This window comes from Hoplias malabaricus, chromosome 16, assembly GCF_029633855.1.
Source record: "Hoplias malabaricus isolate fHopMal1 chromosome 16, fHopMal1.hap1, whole genome shotgun sequence".
Taxonomy (NCBI): domain Eukaryota; kingdom Metazoa; phylum Chordata; class Actinopteri; order Characiformes; family Erythrinidae; genus Hoplias; species Hoplias malabaricus.
The window spans coordinates 7,491,360-7,515,588 of NC_089815.1; the positions used below are offsets into that span (position 1 = coordinate 7,491,360).

General features: G+C 38.1%; 1 protein-coding gene across 2 annotated transcripts; it reads left to right on the plus strand.

Moving 5' to 3' along the window:
• Positions 1-546: 546 nt before the first annotated feature.
• Positions 547-23,955, plus strand: bmal1b (basic helix-loop-helix ARNT like 1b). 2 transcript variants are annotated; one of them, XM_066647011.1, is made up of 22 exons: positions 547-586; positions 706-782; positions 8,654-8,701; positions 10,662-10,772; positions 12,490-12,582; positions 13,531-13,678; positions 14,030-14,050; positions 15,169-15,207; positions 15,368-15,406; positions 15,892-16,049; positions 16,287-16,366; positions 16,471-16,563; positions 16,699-16,816; positions 17,723-17,872; positions 18,037-18,283; positions 20,394-20,500; positions 20,990-21,140; positions 21,457-21,542; positions 22,119-22,227; positions 22,569-22,665; positions 22,743-22,836; positions 23,283-23,955. In XM_066647011.1, the coding sequence occupies exons 5-22, from the start codon at positions 12,570-12,572 to the stop codon at positions 23,441-23,443; spliced, it is 1,911 nt and encodes a 636-aa protein (XP_066503108.1). In that variant the 5' UTR covers positions 547-586; positions 706-782; positions 8,654-8,701; positions 10,662-10,772; positions 12,490-12,569; the 3' UTR covers positions 23,444-23,955. The 2 variants fall into 2 exon arrangements, with proteins under 2 accessions (XP_066503108.1, XP_066503107.1); XM_066647010.1 differs by lacking the exons at positions 547-586; positions 706-782 and adding an exon at positions 3,970-4,059.
• Positions 23,956-24,229: the final 274 nt, after the last annotated feature.

A 24,229-nucleotide genomic window follows, 5' to 3' on the forward strand; every position in this document is an offset into this window, starting at 1 on the left:
ATTCACCTCCTCCCACAGATTGGAGACAGGCCTCTGTTTGGGCTCCAATCACTTTTCTACTCTGTGGCCTTGAAAGGAGCTGTCCCTTGGTTGTCACTCGCCGAGAGAAACAAGGAAACAAACAGTACCTCAGTAAGAGCCAGAAATCGCAATCCTACTGAGAGAGACAATATTGCAGCTTGGTGTTGATTTTATTTCACACGCAGTCAGTATGTTTCTCTACCATGGGAGGAAACCCATGCGGACACAAGGAGAACACACCAAACTCCTCGAAGACAGTCACCCGGAGCAGTACTCAAAGCCACAACCCCAGGACCCTGGAGCTTTGTGACAGCAACACTACCTGCTGCTCTACTGTGTCACCCAGCTGGTAAATCAGAGCAGTAAATACACTTAGTTTTCAGAATACTGTATTAATTTTTCAAAAATGTTCTTACCCGTGCTAACTGATAATGAAATAATACTTTATAACTCTATTTTTAACTCTTACCAAGCATTCTGTTACCACAGATGAAGGATGACTAACCCAGCAACAGATGAAGTACTTTCTGTGACTCTACAGCTACGAGGTGGACCAACAAGCTAGGTACGTATGTCTAATAGAATGGACAGTGAGTAGACACAGTGTTTAAAAACTCCAGCAGCATTGTTGTGTCTGATCCATTTGTGGCAGCCCAACGCACTAACAGGCCATTGCCATGTCAGCTTCATTGCAGTGCTGAGACTGTTCAACCACTCAAATCATTCCTGAACTGTGGAGGTCCTGACTCTTGAAGAACAAGGTGAGGTGGGGGCTAACAATGAATGCAAAGCAAGAGATGGATAATGGTGTGCGTGTGTGTGTTTACATCTCAGGTGGACATAAGATCGATGGAGTTGCTGTTTACTGATATCTGGCGCTTTGATGATACTTTTGCTCAAAAACAAACTAGAGCTGACTGCAAAAGTGTATGTGAGTGCCCTCTAGTGGACACTGGGAAACTTACAAAAGAGTACTGAAATGACATTAACAGCATTTTGAAGACAACTTACTCAAGCTACTGATGTAGGTGAATGTGGAGTTAGCAGTCTTGCCTAAGAATATTTATTGATGAAAAATGACATTTGCTCACCATGCTAGGAATAAAACCCACTGAAAACGATCAACCACAAGTATAATACCTTCTCTGTGGTGGTCCTTTGGGGTCTGATCATTGAAAAACAGTGATATGGGGTTAGTATCATTCTGTGAACAACAGCAACATAACAGTGTAACATACACAGTAGAGCCCGTAACTGTAGAACAAGAAAGTGAACCTCTATGGACAGCAGATCTGATAAAATGGACAATAAATATAGAAACAAGGAGGTGTTTTTAAAGTTACGACTGATCAGTGCATAGGCCTAAATTCTTCTGTTCCATACATTAACATTTACATGAGCAATTTGTAAGATTGAGCTCTGAAATTGTGGAAATTTCAACAATGGAAGATGAAATATAACCAAAGGGTAGGCACAGTAAATAATATATAATCAATTAATATACTTTATAAAAATATGTATTATAATTGGTCCTTAAAAACAAATATGTACCTGATGGGAGTTTATGTGTTGGTGCATAGTGTAAGTATAAATACATGAAACCTGTAATTTAGCAGAAATTATGTCTACAAACATACTGAATTTTTACCCATTTTAACCATTTCCTTGTACTCATTGCTCTCTGCACTCTTCTAACCGTGCAATTCAAGTCTGAAATCAGCTCATTTTCTTGGTGCTTTATTTCCAGGAAAAAGGGCTTAAAATGAGTCACATGCTCTGATCTTTCCTGTCGTTGGTAGCGGGCAATAATGTGACATCTGCTGAAATCCTGGCTTTACTCTCCTTTTCTTTCCTGTCAGAGCGGAATCCTTTCATTCAGCTGCTCTCTTCACTAGCGGATGAGCAGATGCTGCCTCATGTGTGGCTCAGTGGGAGAGTGCACAGGGCCACTGTGGAAATGAGTTCAAACAGGGTGATGTGAGTGAAAGGCTCTTGTTTTATGAGCCTTATGGAGAAAGATATGCCTCTGTGTAGCTGAATGTTTTATACAAAGGAGATGATTTACTCTTCTATTTACATTTGTGGCATTTAGCAAACACTTTTATCCAGAAGGACTTACAGTTCCAATCTGGTTACACGTTAGGCAAACATGTATTCCTCAGAGACTTTTATTGGTGTAGTGTGGCTTTCCTCTCAGAGCTATGATTCAAATCTCATTGTACTGCATTATGGACAGATTTGTTAGTCACTACAGCACACAGCATATCTGTTAGCATTGCTTTTAGATTAGGACACTGTGTTTACATGTGCTAAAGTAACCATCTGTTATAAAGTTACTAGATCTAAAAATCCCCTAATCATGGTCCTTAGCTAATATGCATATTGTTTGTGTGTGTGTTTGTTTGTTGTCTATGACGTTGTCTATGACGACGACGTCTATGTATGTCGTTGAAAAAAGAAAGACATTTTTGCATGTTACATTGTTGCCCTCTAGTGGTGAAAATGCCGAGGACCGCAGAATTTTTCATACAATGTACCTTAATTGACCATTACTTTTTTCTTTCTTTCTTTCTTTCTTTTTTTTTATTTCACTACTAGTAATTTATTAGAAAATGCTGTTTTGAATTAAACATTTTTTGTTTTGACACTGAGATCAACACACAACTCACATACTACACTATAGGGAAAGAGTAAACGAAATTTCTGCCATATATTTCCACGGCTATAGTCTATATGTATAGATTGCTGAAGTAACTGCTTAGTATATTTTTAAAACGATTAACTGATTAATTCAACATGTCAAAGCAATACGCTTTTCATTTTATTCTCCTCTTTCTTTCTTTCCCCAGTTTCCAAGTTTCTTGTAGTAGCCATGGGGATGAATTTCAAATATTCCTGTATCCAAAAATAATGCCTGTTAATCCCTGCACAATACTGGGAATAGGGCATGACTTTAGATAATTAGAGGTCTAATTATACACACTCTCAGAAAAAAAATATACAGTAGAGGTTCATTACTGGTCTATAAAGGTACAAACAGTGTACAGTGTACAAGGTATTATGTGTTAAAGTTCAGTTGTGTTCTCCAAAGGTATATATACATTCTCTTCCCCAGCAGAGGTGAATATTTAATATTTATTTACAGAGTGAAATTAAAGAACAAATTGGGAGTATGAAATCAACACAATTTTTAAATGAACAATTATAATAGAATAAGGTACAATTATGTTCTGTAATTTAAGGTACTGAAATGTACCCTTGAGGGTACCATCACAGTGACAATTTTTCTGAAAATGTAGTTATTTTTCTCTATATTACATAGTGTAGAAATGTTTAGGTAACTTACATTATATAGGCATGCAGATTATTATTATTATTATTATTATTATTATTAATATTGGTTTAATTATATATATATATATAAATATAAATTATTTATATAACAGTTGCTTTTGCTTTTAAACAGTTTCATTATATAAGAATATTATTATGTTGTTGTTGAGGATTGTTAACCTATAGGCTAATAAAATATTTTATTGACAGCCAATAGCTGGATCACAAAGATAACAGTGAATGTTTATTCATTGGGCCCACATTAGGCCCAAATGTGTTTGCAGTGTGGACAAGTTGAAAAGCAAGTGTTAAGAAAAGTCCAAAATCGCTCTACCTTGCTATGTTAAGAGGAAAAAGCTCTGTCTATTTACAGTTTCAGTTTTACTCCCTGGCCAATAACTTCGCTTTGTGCGGGAGGACTCCACTGTTTATGTTTATGAATCGCTAATGATCTATTTTCGGGGGATGTCCATTTGTCGCTGTACTGGATCCTCGCGTTGCTATTGGCTCCCAAGCTGAGGATGCGACATGTGATTCGTTGGAACCAACGACTCTCTGTGTTTGGGAAAATCCTATTGGTCGGATAAGTAGGTTAGTGGTGCGCCGCTGATTACAGCGGAGAGGAAAGTAGGTCAGTGTAAATGTGTACAGTCCTGCGCCGTCCATGTTAGCGTGATTATACATGTGCTTTCCTGCCTTCTTCCAGTGAGTATGACCTTCTAAGCTCATAGTTATTTAACACTCACCTTTACGTATAGGTATATATAACACTAGCGCTTTTTTAGCCTTTTGTTTTCGTAGTTTTGGGACTCTGGCGGCGTAACTTTTAAAGCCCTTGGGTGGAAGAAATGGGGACGTTGACTCATGTCGGTTCGGGACTCGTAAGTTAACGTTATTGAATAAAACAGGGTGTAGCTCGCATGTAGCGTTAACTGTAACGGATACCCACTCTCGGCGCGTTTGTAATGTATTAATATTAACGCCTTTCGAAACCAAACGTAGTATAACGGGTACGATATTGAGCTCTGGAGGGATTGTAACTGTTGTTTCTATGTGTAAGTTAGAGCATGGACAGCGATAGAGCACACTGAGCACAACAGTGATAAAAATACTAATGACAGTCGCGATAATGGCCATTGCTCTCAGTGCTGAAACCCTTTGTGTGATCTATTGCATTGTGTTTCTGTGTTTCATACGGTCTTCTGTTAAAAACGTTGCAGGTTGTCCACCTCCTTTATAATCGAAGGCTTTAAAATGAGCACATACTGAATCCACTGACTGATTAGCAGCGAACAAAAGGGCTATAGGTTCACCCCGGCTGTGTATGTACAGCACGTACTTGTGCAGCAGACAAATAAACAGCACCTCAGTCCTGGCGGCCTGAAGGCGTTTTACTGCTAGCTTTTGGGTGTCAATCTTCACTACTCTCATAGAAAACGGTTTACTGCCCCCTTGTACATTTCCGAGTGATGCACCGCTATGTAATGCAATGCAGTGCTCACAGGAAAAATATTGTCAGCTCTGTGGTCTCCTCCCATACATCAGCATCCGATTTTGAAGTCCTCCACGTCATTGATTAACTCCTTAAAAAGCACATCTCTGTGAAAAAAGATAAACATCTGCATTTCTAGAATATAAAAAACGGTACGAAAAAGCTTGATTTCCCTGTGTCATCAACATACTGCTATGCATGTGTCAGCAAATTACAACCAGCTCCATATATGTATTTCATTTCCGGTTTTCTACAAATTATTGAGTTTTCAAAAATGCAGATGAAATATTTGATAATCCTTATTCATAAAGAAAGCGAAAATAAAAAAACAAAACACCAATTTATTCATTTTCTGCATATGCTCTGGACAAGAGACCAGTTCGTCACAGGGCATGACAGACTCACAGCTCACTGTCACACTCATAGCTAAGGATACTTCGGAATAGCCAATCTGCATAAAGGCATGTTTTTGAACTGTGGGAGGAAACCAGAACCCCTAGAGGAGACCCACACAGACACAAGGAGAACACTCCAAACTCCTCACTGACAGTGAACTGAGGCAGGGTTTGAACCCACAACCCCAGGTCCCTGGAGCTGTGTGACAGAGACACTACCTGTTGTGCCACCATGCTGCCCGAATACAAGATCAGGTGTTTCCAAATCTGCATTACAAAAAAAAAAAAAAGGCTCCTAACAACCATACACGATTCCAAGGTTTCTTCCTCGTGTGCTGAGTGAGTTTTTCCTTGCCACTGTTGCCCCTGGCTTGCTCATAGGAGGCTTGGACCCGGATCTCTGTAAAGCTGCTTTGCAATGACTTTTTGTTGTGAAAAGCGCTATATAAATAACATTTGATTGATTTATTGATTGAAGATCTGGTAGGCCTCCAAACCATTACTTAAAAATTTAACCTTTCATGGTTTAAACATATTTCTAGTTTAAACATAATTTACATTCTTCGGCTCTCTAAAAATCCACACATATTTTCCACCTTTGGAAAACTCATAGTCGAGGATCTAAAAATGTAGAGCTATAAACTCTTACACACAAGGAAAAAACAGAATTAAATAGGTTATGATAATTGAACTGCAGTTGTTCTCAAAACCCTTTACCCTTTAACAATACTGTGTATAGGATACAAGCTTGGGTTTGAATAGTGAAAGGAGTGTGCAGGGCAAAATAGCAAAAGGAATGAGAATTCTGGGAATATGTATATGGATATATATAGGAAGTCTGAGCCAGAAATCTGAGCTGTTAATGTGGATGCCCATATCCTGGCATAGTGCAGTAGCTCTCCTTCACATAAGAATCCTACACTTCTTATGTCTTCATTACACATGTATTATTAGATATTTTTTTTTAAATGGACAAATCTAAGGATTTGTCAACTGCCAAACAAAAATTTCTGTCGATTCTAATGTTACTAATGACTTGGTTGTCATTTTATTTTTGTACGTGTTACATTATTGCGAGTAAATGAATGATGTTTTTTCTTTTACCATAGATACATTTCTCTTTTTCAGACTTTTATCAGTGCACATTATCTGACTCTCATTTGCTCTCTGATACATTAAATGCAGTGGATAATAATGGTGTTGTGGAGGACAGACAGCTCAGCATATGTTTACAGGCCACGTGAGAGAAAGTCTTAGTTTACCAACTGCTTTGGGGTAGATCTATAGGAGTAGCCTACAGGCAAAAAGTAACAAGAAAGTGCTCTCTGGAAAAGCCCTTAACAAATCATCCTCAAAGTTAGATTAGCTACCAAAAGCCCCAAAGTTTTAGTCAGGCTTGAATGCAAGGCAGTCTGAGATGAAATTAAAGCAATATATATTGTAAACTCCTTAAATATTATTGCTGAAGTGGATTGGGGAAATAACAGCAGTTATTTCTAATATCATTGTGACTTGTGATTGTTTTTGTAAACCCAGATGCAGATGTTCAGTTCTGTTCTTTGGCCAAGAAGACCAATACATCCACTTTTTTGTGGCTTGAGGTTGAACACTAAGCATGTTATGACAGACTTAAGATAGATGTGGTTGTGTTGTCACAGCACACGTGTTTGGCTGCTCTTGATTGGTCCAGCTCATCTACAGGCAGTTCACAAGTTCTAAAGCTCTTTATTTGAAATTGCAGCTCCTCTGATTTGAAAATTGCATTTTCAATATGGATTTGATCAATCTTTCAGCCCTACAACAGATCGAAGCAGTTTTGAAGCCAGTGAATAGGGAAACGTTCAGTCCAATCTAAATCAGATGGTACCTTAGTGTTCCCAAATACAGACCAATATTTGCTTTAAAAATGTGGTTTTAAAAGGGAAAATCATTCCACAGTGCAAACAAGTTCATGTATTCTCACTGGTATGAATCTGTGGATAAGGAAAAAAAACGCATTTTGCAGTGTGTTCTGTTGCTTTGACAATTGATTAATACTTTTTAATTTAAAAAATTAATTTTATAGTGCCTTGAAATGTATCCATTAATTAATGGATACATTTCAAGGCACTATAAAATAAATTTTTATAGTGACTGTAAAACTACGTTTTTGCTATGAATATACCTTATAATGTATGTCGTAGAGACAATTGATATCTAGGTTGTCTTTAAAATGAAAGCTCAAAGCATATTTAGCATACTTTTAATTTGACTCTTATCTGGAGCATTTAGAATTCAGTAACATCAATAAAACTAAAAGTATCAATAGGGCAAATACTGATATATGTTATCCACTATCCTGGCTGTCTGAGCTGAATTAAAAGTGGGTGCATAGGTTGTAGCATAATTCAGATATGCTACTGTCATATTTTTTTGTGTATTTTAGAATAATGCATAGATTTCTCATATATTGTTCAGCAAATACCAATGGCAAGCAATAGAAAGCAGCATTAGAAGGGAAACATGAAAGTAACCAGACACTCAGAATGTCAGTGATGGTAACAATGAATCAGTGGATCAGTATTCTTCTCTGGGCATATCTTGGATATCATCAGTACTTAAATAATCCTGACCAACTGCATGTTTAATTAGGATAGCATAATTAGCCCTGTTTATTTGGCTTTAGAGCAGTATGTAGCTGATACATTTTGTGTTTAAAGGTTTATATTTTACCAGTAAATGTCCAGCATTAACTGTAGTAAGAGGATGATTTAACAGCTTGACATGCAGTAGCCGTTTCTAAGCTTTGGCTGAGGAACCGAGGCCTCCCACAAAGCCCTCTGCACTACACCATCTTCAGATCATCCATCTGTAACACGTTCTGTCTTATTAATCACAAGAAGTAACTTATTGATGACCCTACAGCCCAGCTGCTCAATTGGGCTACACTTACTGTACACATATGAAAGAGATCAGCCAAAATTATTATTTGCCCTCAGTAATACTCTCATTAAACCAGACACTGATTTTGTGTCCATGATTGTTCTTACTGCAGTCAAGAAGATGTCCTAAAGCAAGCATGTCTGATTGACTGACTAAATATTTACAAAGTGTTTATGACTGTTAATTACAGTGGTGTAACAATAACATATTTGACTGTAACAAGTAACTGATATTATGCATTTTATAATGTTGAATTCTTTAATATACATCATAACCGAATCAGAAATATTTTGATCTAAAAGCAAACTTACAATGACTCCAGTATAACTAGTTTTACTTTTAAAAATTGCATATTGATATAGCAGTATCATATATTTAATCAGTAATACATTTTGTAAAGGTTTATGGCCTTAGTTAATGATCATGACACTCATGTTTATAAATCTACATATGATTAACCATAAACTTGTGCATGTCCATTTTTTTGTAGGTTTAGTGCCTGTCCATGTGTTTGGAGGTAAAGGCTGGTACATATAAGGTAGGTACCCTTTGCATCAAAATGCATAATTTACATACGTTTAACCCGTGGTCAACAGTTGAGTTAAAGAGTGCAGGGTTTGGAGTGATCAGCATGCTGATTATGGGCTGCACTTATTTTCAATGGGTGTCTGATGAATATCATTATAATACACCATAGAAAATACAAATTATTGTAGTCTAGCCGCCCTGAAGCATTCTGCTTTTCTGAAGAACTAGAAATGTGTCATATCAGTTTCATGTATGAAAATGAAACTTGTGAACATATGCTCAACTTAAAGAAAATGAGACAATGGAGCGTTGGCTTAAAGCATCTTAAAGTCACCATGCTCCATGGCAAGCATATACCCGCTCTTAAAGTAAAACATGCATCTCCAAATTATTAACTTTGTAGAAGAAGGGCAAAAAGGCCCGTCAAAACAGCTTTTGATGTTGATATATTGTCCCAGAAATAATTGCAATAAATTATATCAAAATTATTTCAAAACCATTTTATGCCCCTGATATACTGAAAATATTACAGCATAGTAATGAATGCACACCTCTTTAAAGAGCAGTGACATTTCAGTTAAAAATCTACATATTAAGAATATTTAAACATTGGAATTGGAATTAAAAATGTTTAAATGAACTAAATACATAAACCATAAATAAAATTAACCACTGTGTTCAGACATATTGACATAATGGCCCTAGAACAGAGAGATCAGTTAAAACCAGGGAAAAGAACAGCACGACTGTGTAAAATATGGGTTCATTCTTATGTAAACAATTATATAAGTAAACACAATGGGCAATACTGAGGTCAGCAAAATTATTGAGGAAATGTCCATATATGGTATGGTAATTTTATAATGTAATTATTGTGACAGGTTTAGCTAGAGGAATAAAAGAGCCAAGCATTAGACTTTGGGGTAGCAGAACTGTGTTCTCTGCAGTGATGGAACATCATTCATTGCGTAAGACAGTACTTATGCTATCATTTGGAAGGCATTTTGTGATCCTAAAATAATCATGTAGACATGTTCCAACATAATGTTTAAAGCCCTGTCATAAGAACATTTGTTTGGTATTTTGTGTATATATCTGTGTTAATGTTGAGTCTGTGAGTGTTATTGAATTACGTGGGTGACGTTTGTGTACAGTAGTTATTAGTGTGTTGTTAAGTCACACACTGGAACTCAAGACAGTGGAATTCATACTTGTGATATTTTTTAAATGTCTGCTGAAAGTAGAGGTGCTTTAAATGATTACAAATGATGTAAAAAGACTGATTCTGACTGACACAGAGACTACAGGCTGCAGTTTCAGCTTGTTTTGAGTGGTCACCTGGATTCTGCTGTGTTTCGGCCACTGTGAGGAAAGGCAGGAGAAGGTGGTTAAAGCACTGCTGACTCATTTAAGCGCTGTGTGTTAACAGGCTTATCCCGATGACCTACATTCAACCAGACCTTTTTTTCCCCCAGAGCCTTTACTTTTGCCTTCTCTTCCATCTGACCGAATTTAACTCTGGCTGGCTTTTATTTCCACACTGCTAATGTAACTAGCCTACTTTGTCTTCACATTATCTGCTAGTGGAGATGTAATGATGGATAATATGACCCATACATCCTCTTCTTCCTCACCCTTTTATTCTCCATCTGCTCATTTTCACAGCAGGCATGGAATTATAAATACTTTTCCAAAGCACTTTCTGTCCTCTTATGGCTTGATGGAGTATGGCATATCACAAGAGAACAAAACAAATGTAGAGCAGACGTCCTAGAGGGCTTGATGACGTTCCACATCTTGAGTTCTAGATCCAGCCATGTGACTGCACTGAAGTGGGCCAAATGTACAGGAAATACTTAAAGCAAATATTAGTTTCAGCCATATAACAATGTAACAATGAGAAAATCTTTTTAGCTCATGTTACTCATTAAGATGTGTTATTGTCCTTTATCTCTTCATTTCAATATTAGACAATAGGAATTGCTCAAAAGGAGTGCTCAGAAGTGGAAAGGAGGAAAAGGAACGAAGACAGAGCCTCATTTGGCGTTTGTTCAAGAAGATTCTCCTACTGCTGTATCCAGGTAACAGGAAGATCATGAATAAACAGCTTTGAGCAGCAAACCCAAATGCACTATTATGACTACATGTTTACCAGTGCACATTGGATTTGATCTACTAACGTAACATTAAAACCCTACTGGTATATTGGTTAGTCGATAAAAATAGCTCATATTAAGGTATTGGGTATTTATCAATATCAGTATGAAAATCCCATGGGTAAAGATACAATATGTAATAATGAACACACAGTTATAATAATTCTGCAATTGGTTTACAAATCTGAGCATGGTCATGGTTAAATATTTTTTCAGATGCACTTTACTGCTAATATTTATTTTTGTTTTGGCCCTATACATATTTTCTACTTGTTTCAAACTATAAAATGAATATGTTATACATTATACCATACAGAGGTAATGTTTACAACTCCTCTGTGATTTGAACCACTTTTATTTACATACCTTTTTAAGTTCTTGTTACAGTTGAAGCTCTCAAGTTGAACTGTTGCATTAAATTTTAATATTGTTTTTGTTTATTTGCTGCTCATTGATTTATAATTAGGTATCAGCGAGCATTGTTCAGCTAAGTTTGTTGAAGGTGATGACGGTATACATTAAACAGCCATTTAAAGCTATATTTGAATTAAAATACCACAGTTATAGCAACATATAGTACACAAGACCTCACTCTCGACTACTTCAGATGGTTGGAAAGATCCGATTAGAGTGTCAAATTAAATAGCCCAAAACGGGGGTTACTGGAATTATCAGCTCCTTAAAACTGCTACTGGTGTCAATGATCAATATCAGTTTAGCCCTGAAACATTAGGCCAGCTGCAAGTCATTGTACAGAAGTGATTCACAGAAAAAGAGCAATCTTTACTGTTGAATTTGCTCATTTTCTCATGTTCATGTTGGTGTCGGAGGGGTCTGAGAGTGTTATGTTGTGTCTCTGATGCAGTCTTCTGACACCCTGAAACCCTAGCGTCTTTTGGATCGACTGCAGTGTAGCAAGGTAGTAAGGGGAAAAATAGGTCACTGGAGAATCTAATTAAAGGCGACTAGTGGCTGCTGGGGAACATTAGAGCTTGTTGGATTCTGACAGGAGGACGTAACCTGAGGTCTCCAGCTTTTCACACAGCTTTTTTTAGGCCTTGGGTAAATCTTACAGTGGAGTCAAGTTAATAAACAGAAGTGATCACGGCCTGAGGAAACAGGGCATCCTTAACAGCATTAACTGATAATACACAATGAAAAAGATTTCTGTTTGTTTGAAATGTCATGCTGTCTTAAAACAAGTTTAAGGCATAATTGTGGTGTGCATTGTTAAAGCCCGACACGATGACATGCATTATAGTAACTGAATGAGATCAGGAATTGTGTAATTGGGTTTGGTAAATGCACAGATGTTGCGTATAATGTTTCATTGCTGCAGAGTGTTGCTTACAAGAAAGCCTTTCATTGTTTTTGATCTCATTAACATTGAAGTTTGAGTCACGCATGGCCCTCAGACATAAAGGTTGCTGTTCATTCTGAAATCAGCGACAGTACGTTTAGAGTCATGTTTGTGTATTTGAGTTGATGGCGATTGACAGATATGGGTTTCTTCCATATCTTCAAGGGAAAATGTGACACACAAGAGTGGGGGCTTTTCATTTTCCTGCGTCATCAGTATCATCAGCATGATCTCCTAGTTATGAAATGCCTTAATTCCTGTCTTAACATTCCATGCCTACAGTCTCACTCCTGCCACTTCACCTTGCACATCACGGACAGTGGAAAAAGTCTTCATGTGATGATCTGAAAACATCAGTCCTCATGAATCTCTGTGGTGAGTTGTGAAAGGCTGTTATACTTTTATTTCTGTTATTTTAGTATCATGCTCTGTCATGTTTCTGTCATGCTCATAATAAACTCCAATTTCTTGCAAGTTTAATGTTTTTTACAACATTTTAAAACGATTCTTATTCAATGTGTGAATATGTCATGTTTGCTATTTAAAAACTGGTTATGTTTATCAGTGTTAGTATATTAACACTTTTCATCCTGTAAATTCAATTTTGTAGATACATAGACACAAAGCTTTCCTTTAACTTAACTTTGTAACTTTTTAACTTTGTACTTAAAATGTACTGAAAAGTATGACATTTCTGTTCAAATGTTTAAAATCTAATTCATAAACTTAATTCAGTATGTTAATCCTGTGCATGTTCCTAGTTTTCAAATAATTCCTTTGCTGTCATTGACCTGTAAATATAATAAGTACTATTTATTACTCTTTATACTGATTCAGAATTCTAAAGTACTTAGAATAAAAAATAAATTATTCATTCATTCATTATCTGTAACCGCTTATCCAGTTCAGGGTCGCGGTGGGTCCAGAGCCTACCTGGAATCATTGGGCACAAGGCGGGGAATTCACCCTGGAGGGGGCGCCAGTCCTTCACAGGGCAATACAGACACACACACACACACACATTCACTCCTACGGACACTTTTGAGTCGCCAATCCACCTACCGAGGTGTGTTTTTTGACTGTGGGAGAAAACTGGAGCACCCGGAGGAAACCCACACGGACACAGGGAGAACACACCAACTCCTCACAGACAGTCACCCGGAGCGGGAATCGAACCCACAACCTCCAGGCCCCTGGAGCTGTGTGACTGCGACACTACCTGCTGCCCCACCGTGCCGCCCTAAAAAATAAATTAAATAAATAAAATTAGAATCTTAGAATAGTAGTGCAATGGAAAACCTTAATGTTTTTCCTTTCCGACAGATGATCTAATGGCTGACCAAAGAATGGACATTTCCTCCACAATGAATGATTTCATGTCGCCCAGCTCCACTGATCTCATTAGCAGCTCCATCGGCACGCCTGGGATGGACTACACCCGCAAAAGGAAAGGCAGTTCCACCGACTACCAGTAAGGAAATCATCAGTGTCATTGATGCATTAGTGCCATCGCTGGACCTTTTTTGTTAAACATGACTTATTGAGTTTGTCTTTGAGTTACAAGCCAGTTGTATGAGATGTTTGGAAACCTGCTCCCAGTAATCTATAATGGCCTTTCCATCCATTATCTTCTGTTCATAATGTTCCAGTCTTTAATACATTTCTCTACAGTCATTCCACTGATACAAATTTAACAGTCACCTAAGTCATTTTGAAATCTGCTAATTGTGTTACTGAATGAAAAACAGCTTTAGAACTATGTCCAAGATGAATCCTATTTTAATATTTTGAATGTGAACTAAAATATTTTTCTCTTTTACAGAATTGATGGATTTTCATTTGAGTAAGTATTAAAATAACCTTTTAATTTGTGATTCAGAACCAGAATTGATCAGAAATCTCTATAAGTGTTCTTCATTTTATAAGAAACATTGAATGTCCACAAGCTTTTGGCCACTTTGTGTATAAGGGCATAGCAACATGTGCAAACTGAAATTTGTGTAGGTCATGTTTAGGTGTTATCACAGTAATGGGAAAGTGATAAAGCAAGGCACGCATACAACTCTGTAAACACCTCTATTAATAACTCTTCCTGGAAAATGCCGTAGATCATTCACCAGTATAAGAGATTTTTACCGCCTCTTTACAGATTATTAACAAACATCTTCTTATCAGCATGAGGTGTTTATGTTTAGTTTAGGTTAGTTTAAAGCCAAAGAGACATTTCTAGTAATGTAGTGTATTTTATTACACTATTACAGTGTAAGTGTAGTGTTTTGTGAAAGTTTTGGCGTTCCAGGTCACATTCCATATTTTGTTTCTTCTTGAAATGAAAGTAAATATAACCTCTGCTGAAACCTATTTTGGAAAACACATTTTCTGCTAATGATAATGCAAAATTATTTCACTTTAAGCAGGTGAAGTGTTGATATTTCAGCTGATACAGTTCCAGAGCTGATGTATTTCTCTAACACAAATATTGTACTAACACTCTACAACCATCAAGTGTTAACACCTGACCTGTGACCTCATCACAAAAGTCTGAGGCTTTTTGGAAACAAGTTCTGTGGCCCATATATGTAACTTGGCCAAATCTGACCAAATATTTATGCAAGGAGGTTGTGTGGTTATGTCACAATTAATAGAATCTAATATTATTGGTAAAATGTCCTGACCCCTTCCATGATCAGGCATGCCTGGTTGTTTTTATCTGGATGGTGTCATTAAGGAAAGAGATTAGGAACCCTATACATATGTATCTGTATTCATATATATCCATAGTGAATAACAGAATTTATTTCTTCATTCATTAACTTAACGTACGCATGTGTGATAAAACATGAAAATATTAAGAAGTTAGATGCTTTAATTTTTTTCATTTTCATTCAGTTGCTCACACATTTAAGTTAGAAGTCTAAAAGCTGGACTGCATTGACTAATTATATTGTTTAATTTGTCAAGTGACAGTATGGACACAGACAAGGACAAACAACTTGGAAGGTAAATATAACAGTCATAAGAATATATTTATCAGGTGTCCATTTCTGAAATGTAAATAAAACATATTACAATAATATTGAACCTATAGATGAGCAAAACTCTGCTGCTACTATTGTTGTTTACTAAAAATTTAATGCAACCGAATGTTGTCTCCTAACAGGGACTGCATGGATCAGCAAGGTCGAATAAAGAATGCCAGGTACATTTTCCACATATTCACTTTTATATGGGCTTTAACAACTTTAACATGCAGAGTCATGGAGAATGTAAATGTGTTACTTGTCCTTTCCAAAACTCATCATTAAAGGCACACAGTCAGATTTGAACAATAGGTAGGAGGTTAAATAGAATGGAATAGAATGCCCTGGAGCAACTGCACATGAGCTTAAGTTCTCCATAATCAGTGCCAAGTTTGGGCCGGAGGAGCCCAATGTAACATTCCCTGTTGTGATGGAACATCATCCACATCAAGATTACTTCGAGTGTTACATGTGACCATTCCTAATTTTCCATATCAGTACCCGACCTTGCTAATGTTCTTGTGGCATAATGCAATTAGATCCTCATGCAGTTAAAGGGGACATATAAATATAGTCCATATAAGCTATTTCAAAGTATGTGAAGTGTCTGTGCATTTCCTATTTGAACATGTATTTTTGAGTAATTTCTCTGGGCTCTAATCAGGGAGGCTCACAGTCAGATTGAGAAGAGACGCCGGGACAAAATGAACAGCTTCATTGATGAGTTGGCCTCACTAGTGCCTACCTGCAATGCCATGTCCCGCAAACTGGACAAGCTGACTGTGCTGCGCATGGCTGTCCAGCACATGAAAACATTACGAGGTAAGGACAATGCTTGTCTGATATTGTTCAAGATATCCACACAATAAAAATAGTAATTTTTCATATCATAAAAGAGAAATAAAATTATGAGAAAAAATGAACAATATTTTATGCAGCTGCTATGTGTTTAACATACACTGAATTTAATTTAATATTTTGGCCAAGTTAGTGTAATTTTAGGCTGCTGTTTTGCTATCCATCTGTCTACGTTTGTCATCACTATGCTTCATCCATAAGGTGCTGCAAACCCTTACACTGAAGCTAACTACAAACCAGCCTTTCTGTCAGATGATGAACTGAAGCATTTAATACTGAGGGTATGTGGAAATAAGGAACACAAACGTTTAAACCATGCTTGTAACTAACCATATGCTCTTGGTTTTTTTTTTGTTTTTGATTTTATTCTGTGTCTGACCCACAGGCTGCTGATGGTTTTCTCTTTGTTGTTGGCTGCGATCGGGGAAAGATTCTGTTTGTGTCAGAGTCTGTGTACAAGATTTTAAACTACAGCCAAGTAGGTTTCATTGTCTTGGATTTTATGAGTCATATATTTAAAAATTCATATTTGTGTTGTCTGGCATCTGAGAAGAAGACTTGATGATAAACATGTTCAGCGGCTTCATACACTCTCTGATTAACCTCTTGGCAGAATGACCTGATTGGCCAGAGCTTGTTTGATTACTTGCATCCTAAAGACATTGCCAAAGTGAAGGAGCAGCTGTCCTCTTCTGACACAGCGCCAAGGGAGCGACTCATAGATGCCAAAAGTATGTCCCTTTACATCTTGTATTACTTAATGTTTCCTTTGGGCCACTGTGCCCAGTTGAGGCAGGTTACGAGGTCAAAATCTTCTGAGGTTTTTAAATGTCGTATGAAAGTCTAAGATGAAATATAATTCTTTTAAGGCATGCAGTTCACAGTGGGAGGCATGGTGGTACAGTATGTAGTGTCGCAGTCTCACAGCTCCAGGGCCCTGGAGGTTGTGGGTTAAAGTCCCGCTCCGGGTGACTGTCTGTGAGAAGTTGGTGTGTTCTCCCCGTGTCCGTGTGGGTTTTCTTTGGGTGCTCCGGTTCTCTCCCACAGTCCAAAAACACGTTGGTAGGTGGATTGGCGACTCAAAAGTGTCCCTAAGTGTGAGTGAATGAGTGAATGTGTGTCACCCTGTGAAGGACTGGCGCCCCCTCCAGGGTGTGTTCCTACCTTGCGCCCAAAGATTCCGGGTAGGCTCCGGACCCACCGCGACCCTGAACTGGATAAGCGGTTACAGACTATGAATGAATGAGTTCACAGTGTGGCTTTGTACTGTTATTTCTAAAGAAACTATAGTATCTTACAAAAGTCAAAGACCAGCCTTTTTTATGAAATATCCTGTGAAAGCACCCATTAAGTACTATATATTAATTCTTCAAGAGATGTACAAACAGTATGCCCAAAATTGTGTAGATGTCCTTTATAATTTGCATAATAAAGCATGAAATGTCTGTGAAGCAGCTGCACACAAAGAAGGTCGCCATGTTTGATGAAAGCATGGACTTAAAGAATTTAAAGCTCATGTTTATTGATCTGTGAAGCAGTGTTTTTTGAAAGCTGTAGAACCATACAGTAGTTTAGAATGAAAGTTTAATGTTGTCTGTGTTTAAGTGGTATTCATATTGTGTGTTACTCTCTATAAGCTGGGCTGCCAGTGAAGACAGACATCGCTCCAGGGCCGTCGAGACTATGCTCCGGGGCAAGGCGTTCCTTCTTCTGCAGAATGAAGTGCAACAGGTCCCTAGTGAAGATGGAGGACAAGGACTTTCCTTCCACATGCTCCAAAAAGAAAGGTAAAATCAATTTTTTGTTGACGGGTACATACCTCTTCTGATTTTTATAGTCAGTAAACTGCTCCAGCAATGAGCAGCAAATGTGCATTGCTGTTTTTTTCAATTAAGTGTTGTTTTCTTTGAATCTATTGAATAAAACCTGTTTTTTACCCTGTCCACCACAGCTGACCGCAAAAGCTTCTGCACCATCCACAGCACGGGTTACCTGAAGAGCTGGCCACCCACCAAAATGGGATTGGATGAGGACAGCGAGCCCGATAATGAAGGCTGTAACCTCAGCTGCCTTGTGGCAATCGGCCGCCTCCACCCCCATATTGTGCCCCAGCCTATGAATGGGGATATCCGCGTCAAGCCCACCGAGTACGTCTCACGCCACACCATTGATGGCAAGTTCGTCTTTGTGGACCAGAGGTGAGTCAGACAGATGTTTTGGTGAAAAATGGATTTTGTCCCTCCCTCCAAAATATAGATGATCAATCAAGGTGTACAGGCGGCACGGTAACGCAGCAGGTAGTCACAGTCACACAACTCCAGGGACCTGGAGGTTGTGGGTTCGATTCCCGCTCCGACTGGCGCCCCCTCCAGGGTGTATTCCTGCCTTGCGCCCAATGATTCCAGGTAGGCTCTGGACCCACCGTGACCCTGAATTGGATAAGCGCTTACAGATAATGGATAATGAATGGATGGAATCAAGGTATACAGCTGAGTGGTATACACTGGTTTGTAATGATGACAAATATAATAGTATTAGCTGAAGATGACCACTAATTCCTGAGGTTTACAATTGCAAATGAATGTGGGATCACTATTTGGCAAAGCAAGAGGTCACGGTGGGTGAGTCCAGGGCAAATGTATAAAGACACATGATCAAACCATATGATTCTTATTTTTAGCGACAATGTACATCACCACACAAAAGCCCTTACACTCAGACAAACACAGTGTATCCAATGTGATAGAAAGCCTTATGCAATACTGCTGCAAGGAGCAACAAACATCTTCGTGTAACTATGAATGAACTAAGGGGAAAGTAGTTTTTCTTTTTCCAGCAGTACAATACGATTAAATGTGAACTAAATGTTCAGTAATGGATAAAAATCCCAAATTAATAATGTTTGGCAGAATAAATCATGTAAACGTTAATCTACGAACAATGCCTAAGAAGAGCATGTGACAGTCTGGCACACCCTATGTGGCGTTTGTTAAGTGCTTTTTTCCAGATCCAAACAATTTCCTGCCTATTATTTTCCCTTTGGAAATGATTGTAATTATGTTGTTGATTGTTCTGAGATCGCAACAACCTCAAAAAATTCAATCTTTCACTGTAGAGACACTGCCTTAATTAGAGATTTAATGTGATCATAAGACACGCTGACCTTATGATGAGGCTTTTTGTGTGGGCACATGTCTCAGGAGTGAAGTGCCTTCTGAGTCTTGCCTGCTCCTTTGAACAGAGATAGATTTAGCCTGAGGGCTGGTGTGTTTAAAAGCTGATCAATACCCAAATTTAGCCCCAGCAAAATTTGTTCCAGCCTGAGGAAAAGACGGTCCAAAGAGGCACTGAAATGTAGGGCATCCACTTTGCCTACAAATACTCCACTGCACTGTTCTCAGACAATTGTTCCATGTTTGTGTGTCAGTAGAGCATTTGGGATTTTTACAGACACTTCTCTAATTTATGCACCAGGAGATTTGAAGCAAGGATGTACCATAAATCAGTGGCCTAATAAATATTCACTGTCACATATGAAAATTTAATGATTGATAATCCCATACTAAAACTAAAGTCAATAATTTAGTGCCCTATTTTAATTGTCGAGAAGTCATAATTTGAAACAGGAAACTACGACGGATTTTTAGGGCCACAGCGTTGAGGAAAAAAAAAAAAGATTCAGAGATTAAAGTCAGAATTCTGAGTTTTTTTCTTGGAATTCTGACTTTAATCTCGGAATCTTTTATTTATTTATTTTTTTAAAGCTGTGGCCGTAAAACTCCGTCGTAGGTATATAACAGATACAAAAGAACTTCTTTCAAGAAAATAAGAATAAGAAGAAAATATCTGTAATCAATGCAACAAATGAACACACTGTATTATAAAAGAAGGGCGGTCTCTGATTTATGGCCAATATTGTGTAATAACGTAGATGTTTACAATAAAAACATGCTTAATGTATTTAAGATGTTGCTGTGTAAAAGAAGTGAGTGATAAAAAACTGAAGCTGATAGTCCTCTCCATGGCCTTTCTTATCTCCATGACTCTTGGCCAATTACAGAGGAGTCCAAGGCAGTTAGTGTTCTCCAAGTGTGTTGAGCTATCCAGGTATTAAGCATTAGTTACAGTTTGTAAAGACACTGTGGTGCATTATTTTCACTTAATGCTGAAGCTCCTGGTTTCTCTTTCCTTATTCAGTCATTAGTCATAGTTGAGGCTTTTGTCTAAACTCCTAAATTAATTGTGGGCTTGCAGCACTTCCCTACATTTATGTTTCCAAGTCAGTAACATTAACTCTTCTCATTTCAGAGCTACTGCCATCCTCGCTTATTTACCCCAGGAACTACTGGGCACATCTTTTTATGAATATTTCCACCAGGATGACATTGGCCACCTCGCTGAATGCCACAGACAAGGTAATTGGCAGAAATTCATAGCCTTCAATATCTCTAAAAATTCATGTGCATTCACAAGGCTGAGTTTTTATTATCGTAGACCGGCTGTGTTTACGTGCAAAGATGTTCACTAGTTCAAAAGGAATATTTTTGATTGTAGATCACAACAAAATATTTAATGTACTCAGAAATCTAAAAAATATTCCACATTTAAATGCGCACTGCATATGATTAGATTACCAGTGGTGAACAGCCTTTAGTGTGAAGGTTATTGTAACAATGAAAAGCAAATCTAGCGAGAGGGTGAATCTCAAATCAATCCTTACACCCTTCTCCCGTAACTACACCTGTGCTTTAAATATAAGACATGGAATCATGCAACTTTTGGACAAATGAAAAAATTCACATTGGCAGTTAATCGGGCTGCAGGTAAACATTGCCAGTGTAAGTATTATTTAACTACGCTTCTTTTAGCAAGAATGCTAACGGCTGTGATCATTTTCTCCGCAGTTCTGCAGATGCGAGAAAAAATCAACACAAACTGTTACAAGTTCAAGATCAAAGATGGCTCCTTTATCACTCTAAGAAGTCGTTGGTTTAGCTTCATGAACCCTTGGACCAAAGATGTTGAGTACATCGTCTCCACAAACACAGTTGTTTCGTAAGTAAACAGCTCCATTACTGAATATTACATAGTTACTCTTTGGATTTCAATTTACTTTTTTTAAAAACAGTGAGTTTGCACATTTAACAGTTTACTGTCCACAGTGGTAAAAAATGACAGGGTAGAAAATATTTGAATAATTTTTTTTTCTTCTTTCAACAAAGTAGACCATATGCTCAACAGAAACATAGTAAATGTGAGAGTGATGTTTAATTTAAAGGTTTAATAAATAATGACATATTACTCCATAGGGTTTTTTGTCACTGGCATTAAATATAATGTTAAAGCTTGTGCTTGTGATGTGCTGTTTCAGGGGCAGTACGCTCGATGGATCAGACCCCAGCTATCCTCAGCTCGCTGCTTCCCCCCAGAGCATGGACAGTGTTCTCACAGCCGATGGTGAGCAGATATTCATTGCTGTGTAAATATCTGCCTGATTACAAAATGGCTTTATACTGATTGCCATAATTAACATAGTCCAAAATCAAAAGAAAAAAAACCGTTTATACTAATCCCAATTACTAATCCGAAATGAAACACATATATATCTGTACACATATATACACTGATCAGCCACAAGATTAAAACCACGGTGATTGAAATAAATAACATTAAAATAGGAACCTGTCGAGAGCGGGGATCGGTTGTTGGAAGATCTGAGCGCTTTTGAGCAACATTATGAGGGTCATAATATTTTGCTCAGAGCATCTCCGACATGGCAGATCTTGGGGGGTGTTTTCTGTATACAGTGGTTAGTACCTACCAAAACGGACCTGGTAACAGAGTCATGATGCGCAAGAGGAGCGAAGGCTAACCTGTTTAATTGAGTCCCACAGAAGAGCTATTGTAGCACAAACTGATTGATAATAACATACAGTGTATTGAGGTTTGTTGTACACTGTGCTGCAATCTTTTGCAGCAGCAACCTCAAAAGCTTTGAACGTATCTGTAACAGTGTCTCCGTACTCTTTTCAGGCTCAGGGAAACGGGCCCTGCAGACGGTCCCTGGAATTCCAGGAGGAACGAAACCCGGAGCAGGGAAGATCGGACGCATAATCGCAGAGGAGGTGATGGAGATCCAAAGGTGAAAAAGCACTTGCACTAGTATATGAAAATAAGTACTTATTACCGAATAGAATGTAACAATAAATTGATGATAATGATTCTTTATAATTTTACATTTTTTTATATAAAGTGTAACCCCCATCTGTGAAGAATACAGTTTTTTTTGTGAGTGCCCCTCATATGAGAGAGGCCATGTTTAAAAAAAATAAATAAATAAAAAAATAAAAAAATAAATAAATAAAATTAAAAGTTTCAGTACAGATTCCCTGAACCATCAGGCCACCGAGGGCTTCAAAACATGAAGAGAAATGAGATTGCGCCATCATGAAGTTTGTACTGACTCTAATTCGTTATTGGCAGGATAAGAGGATCATCTCCGTCCAGCTGTGGCTCCAGCCCACTCAACATCACTAACAGCACCCCCCCTCCAGACACCTCTTCTCCTGGGGGCAAGAAGGTAAGTGCTAATCTTTGTGATATGACACTGAATACTTAATTTTACAGCATTTTAATGTTATTTATTTATTTATTTAGATTCAGAATGGTGGAACTCCAGACATTCCTTCAGCCGGGATGGTGTCAGGCCAGGACTCCATAGGATACCCTTATTCAAACAACTCCCTCTTAAGTGAGTTTAAAAAAAAACATTAGCTTAATTACAGTCTTAAAGTGGGACGAATAAGTATCTTTTAAAATAACTATATTTTGCATGCTGTAAACAATGTCAACAAGGACTGGTGAAGTTAATTTAGTAAGCTGGCTGCTAACGTGGTCTGGTAAATAGGGAAACTATAAACATTACTAGCTGGGTATTGGTAATTTTGGTGTGGTTGTGACACAGTGGCTTTGGTAGTAGTTGTGTTGCTGCCACACACCTGCAGGGTCCTGGGTTCTGTCCCTGCCTTGGGTCCTTGTCTGAGTAGCTTCTAAGTGTCTTCCAGCAAACCAACAATCCAGAAATCAGACGTTTTGAACCACTTGTTTAAATCCACCACTACACACAGATAAGGGTGTGCAAGTTAACATGCTGAGTGACACTTTCAGTGGTCTATAACTTACTGTCTTTTACTGCAGGTGATAATTCCCACATCGGCATTGGGGACATCATGGACGAGCCAGGCTCCAGCAGCCCCAGCAACGACGAGGCTGCCATGGCAGTCATCATGAGTCTTTTAGAGGCAGATGCAGGGCTGGGTGGACCTGTGGATTTTAGTGACCTGCCATGGCCTCTTTAGAGCCTGCCTTTCCCCTCCTGCCCAAGATTGGAGCCAAGGACTGACCACAGCAGAGTGACAGCTGCGCTACTTTCCACCATGTTTCTGTATCATCAGGCCTGGTTTTCCTGAAGCACCTCAGGCTAACGATTGGGAAAGTGTTTTCCTCCATGTTGTTACCACAGAATAAAAATCGTACTGGAGAGCTTTTTGGAAACTGCAGCCGTGCCAGCAGCCACTACAGCAGCAGAAAATGCCTCACAAACTGTTTTTACAACACAAAGCACTTAGCCCGCTTTCTGAACCGTGACGACAGGAAAAATCCAGCAAAACACAAAACTTTTTGTTCTTGCCAGTGTTCCTCTATATTTCCATGTAAATCACACTGGAAACATCCCACTTCTCTCTTCGTAGCCCTTCTCTTCTGTTCCTGTATTTTTGGTGTACTTACGTTCAAAAATCTCTAATGCATATGTTTTTTTTCCTTATAAATATATATATATATATATATATGGTATTGAAGTATTGTATGAACAGTGACATATTTTTCAAATAAAATGTATTCCTTTCTCTTGATATAAATCATTTGTTTGAGCCCACATCCCTAGGAATGGGCTGAGTTTCTCAAAAACATCTTAGAACTTACATTTAACACTCACTCTCCATTAAAATGTTTTTGGGAAACTGCACCCAGGTTCATAAGTACGTTTTAGCCGGCTGAAAATCCCCAGAAGAGGTTACGATTACCAGTCAGTTGAAAAAATGTTTGATGCTCAAGAGCAGCCCTTCACTGGAGTGACAGCATAT

What these genes read in the sequence shown, in the direction of transcription:
- bmal1b (XM_066647011.1), top strand. An exon ending in GCACATGAAAACATTACGAG is followed by an intron (nt 16,050 to 16,286) that starts GTAAGGACAATG and finishes TTCATCCATAAG; the next exon opens with GTGCTGCAAACCCTTACACT. An exon ending in CAGTGTTCTCACAGCCGATG is followed by an intron (nt 21,543 to 22,118) that starts GTGAGCAGATAT and finishes TACTCTTTTCAG; the next exon opens with GCTCAGGGAAACGGGCCCTG.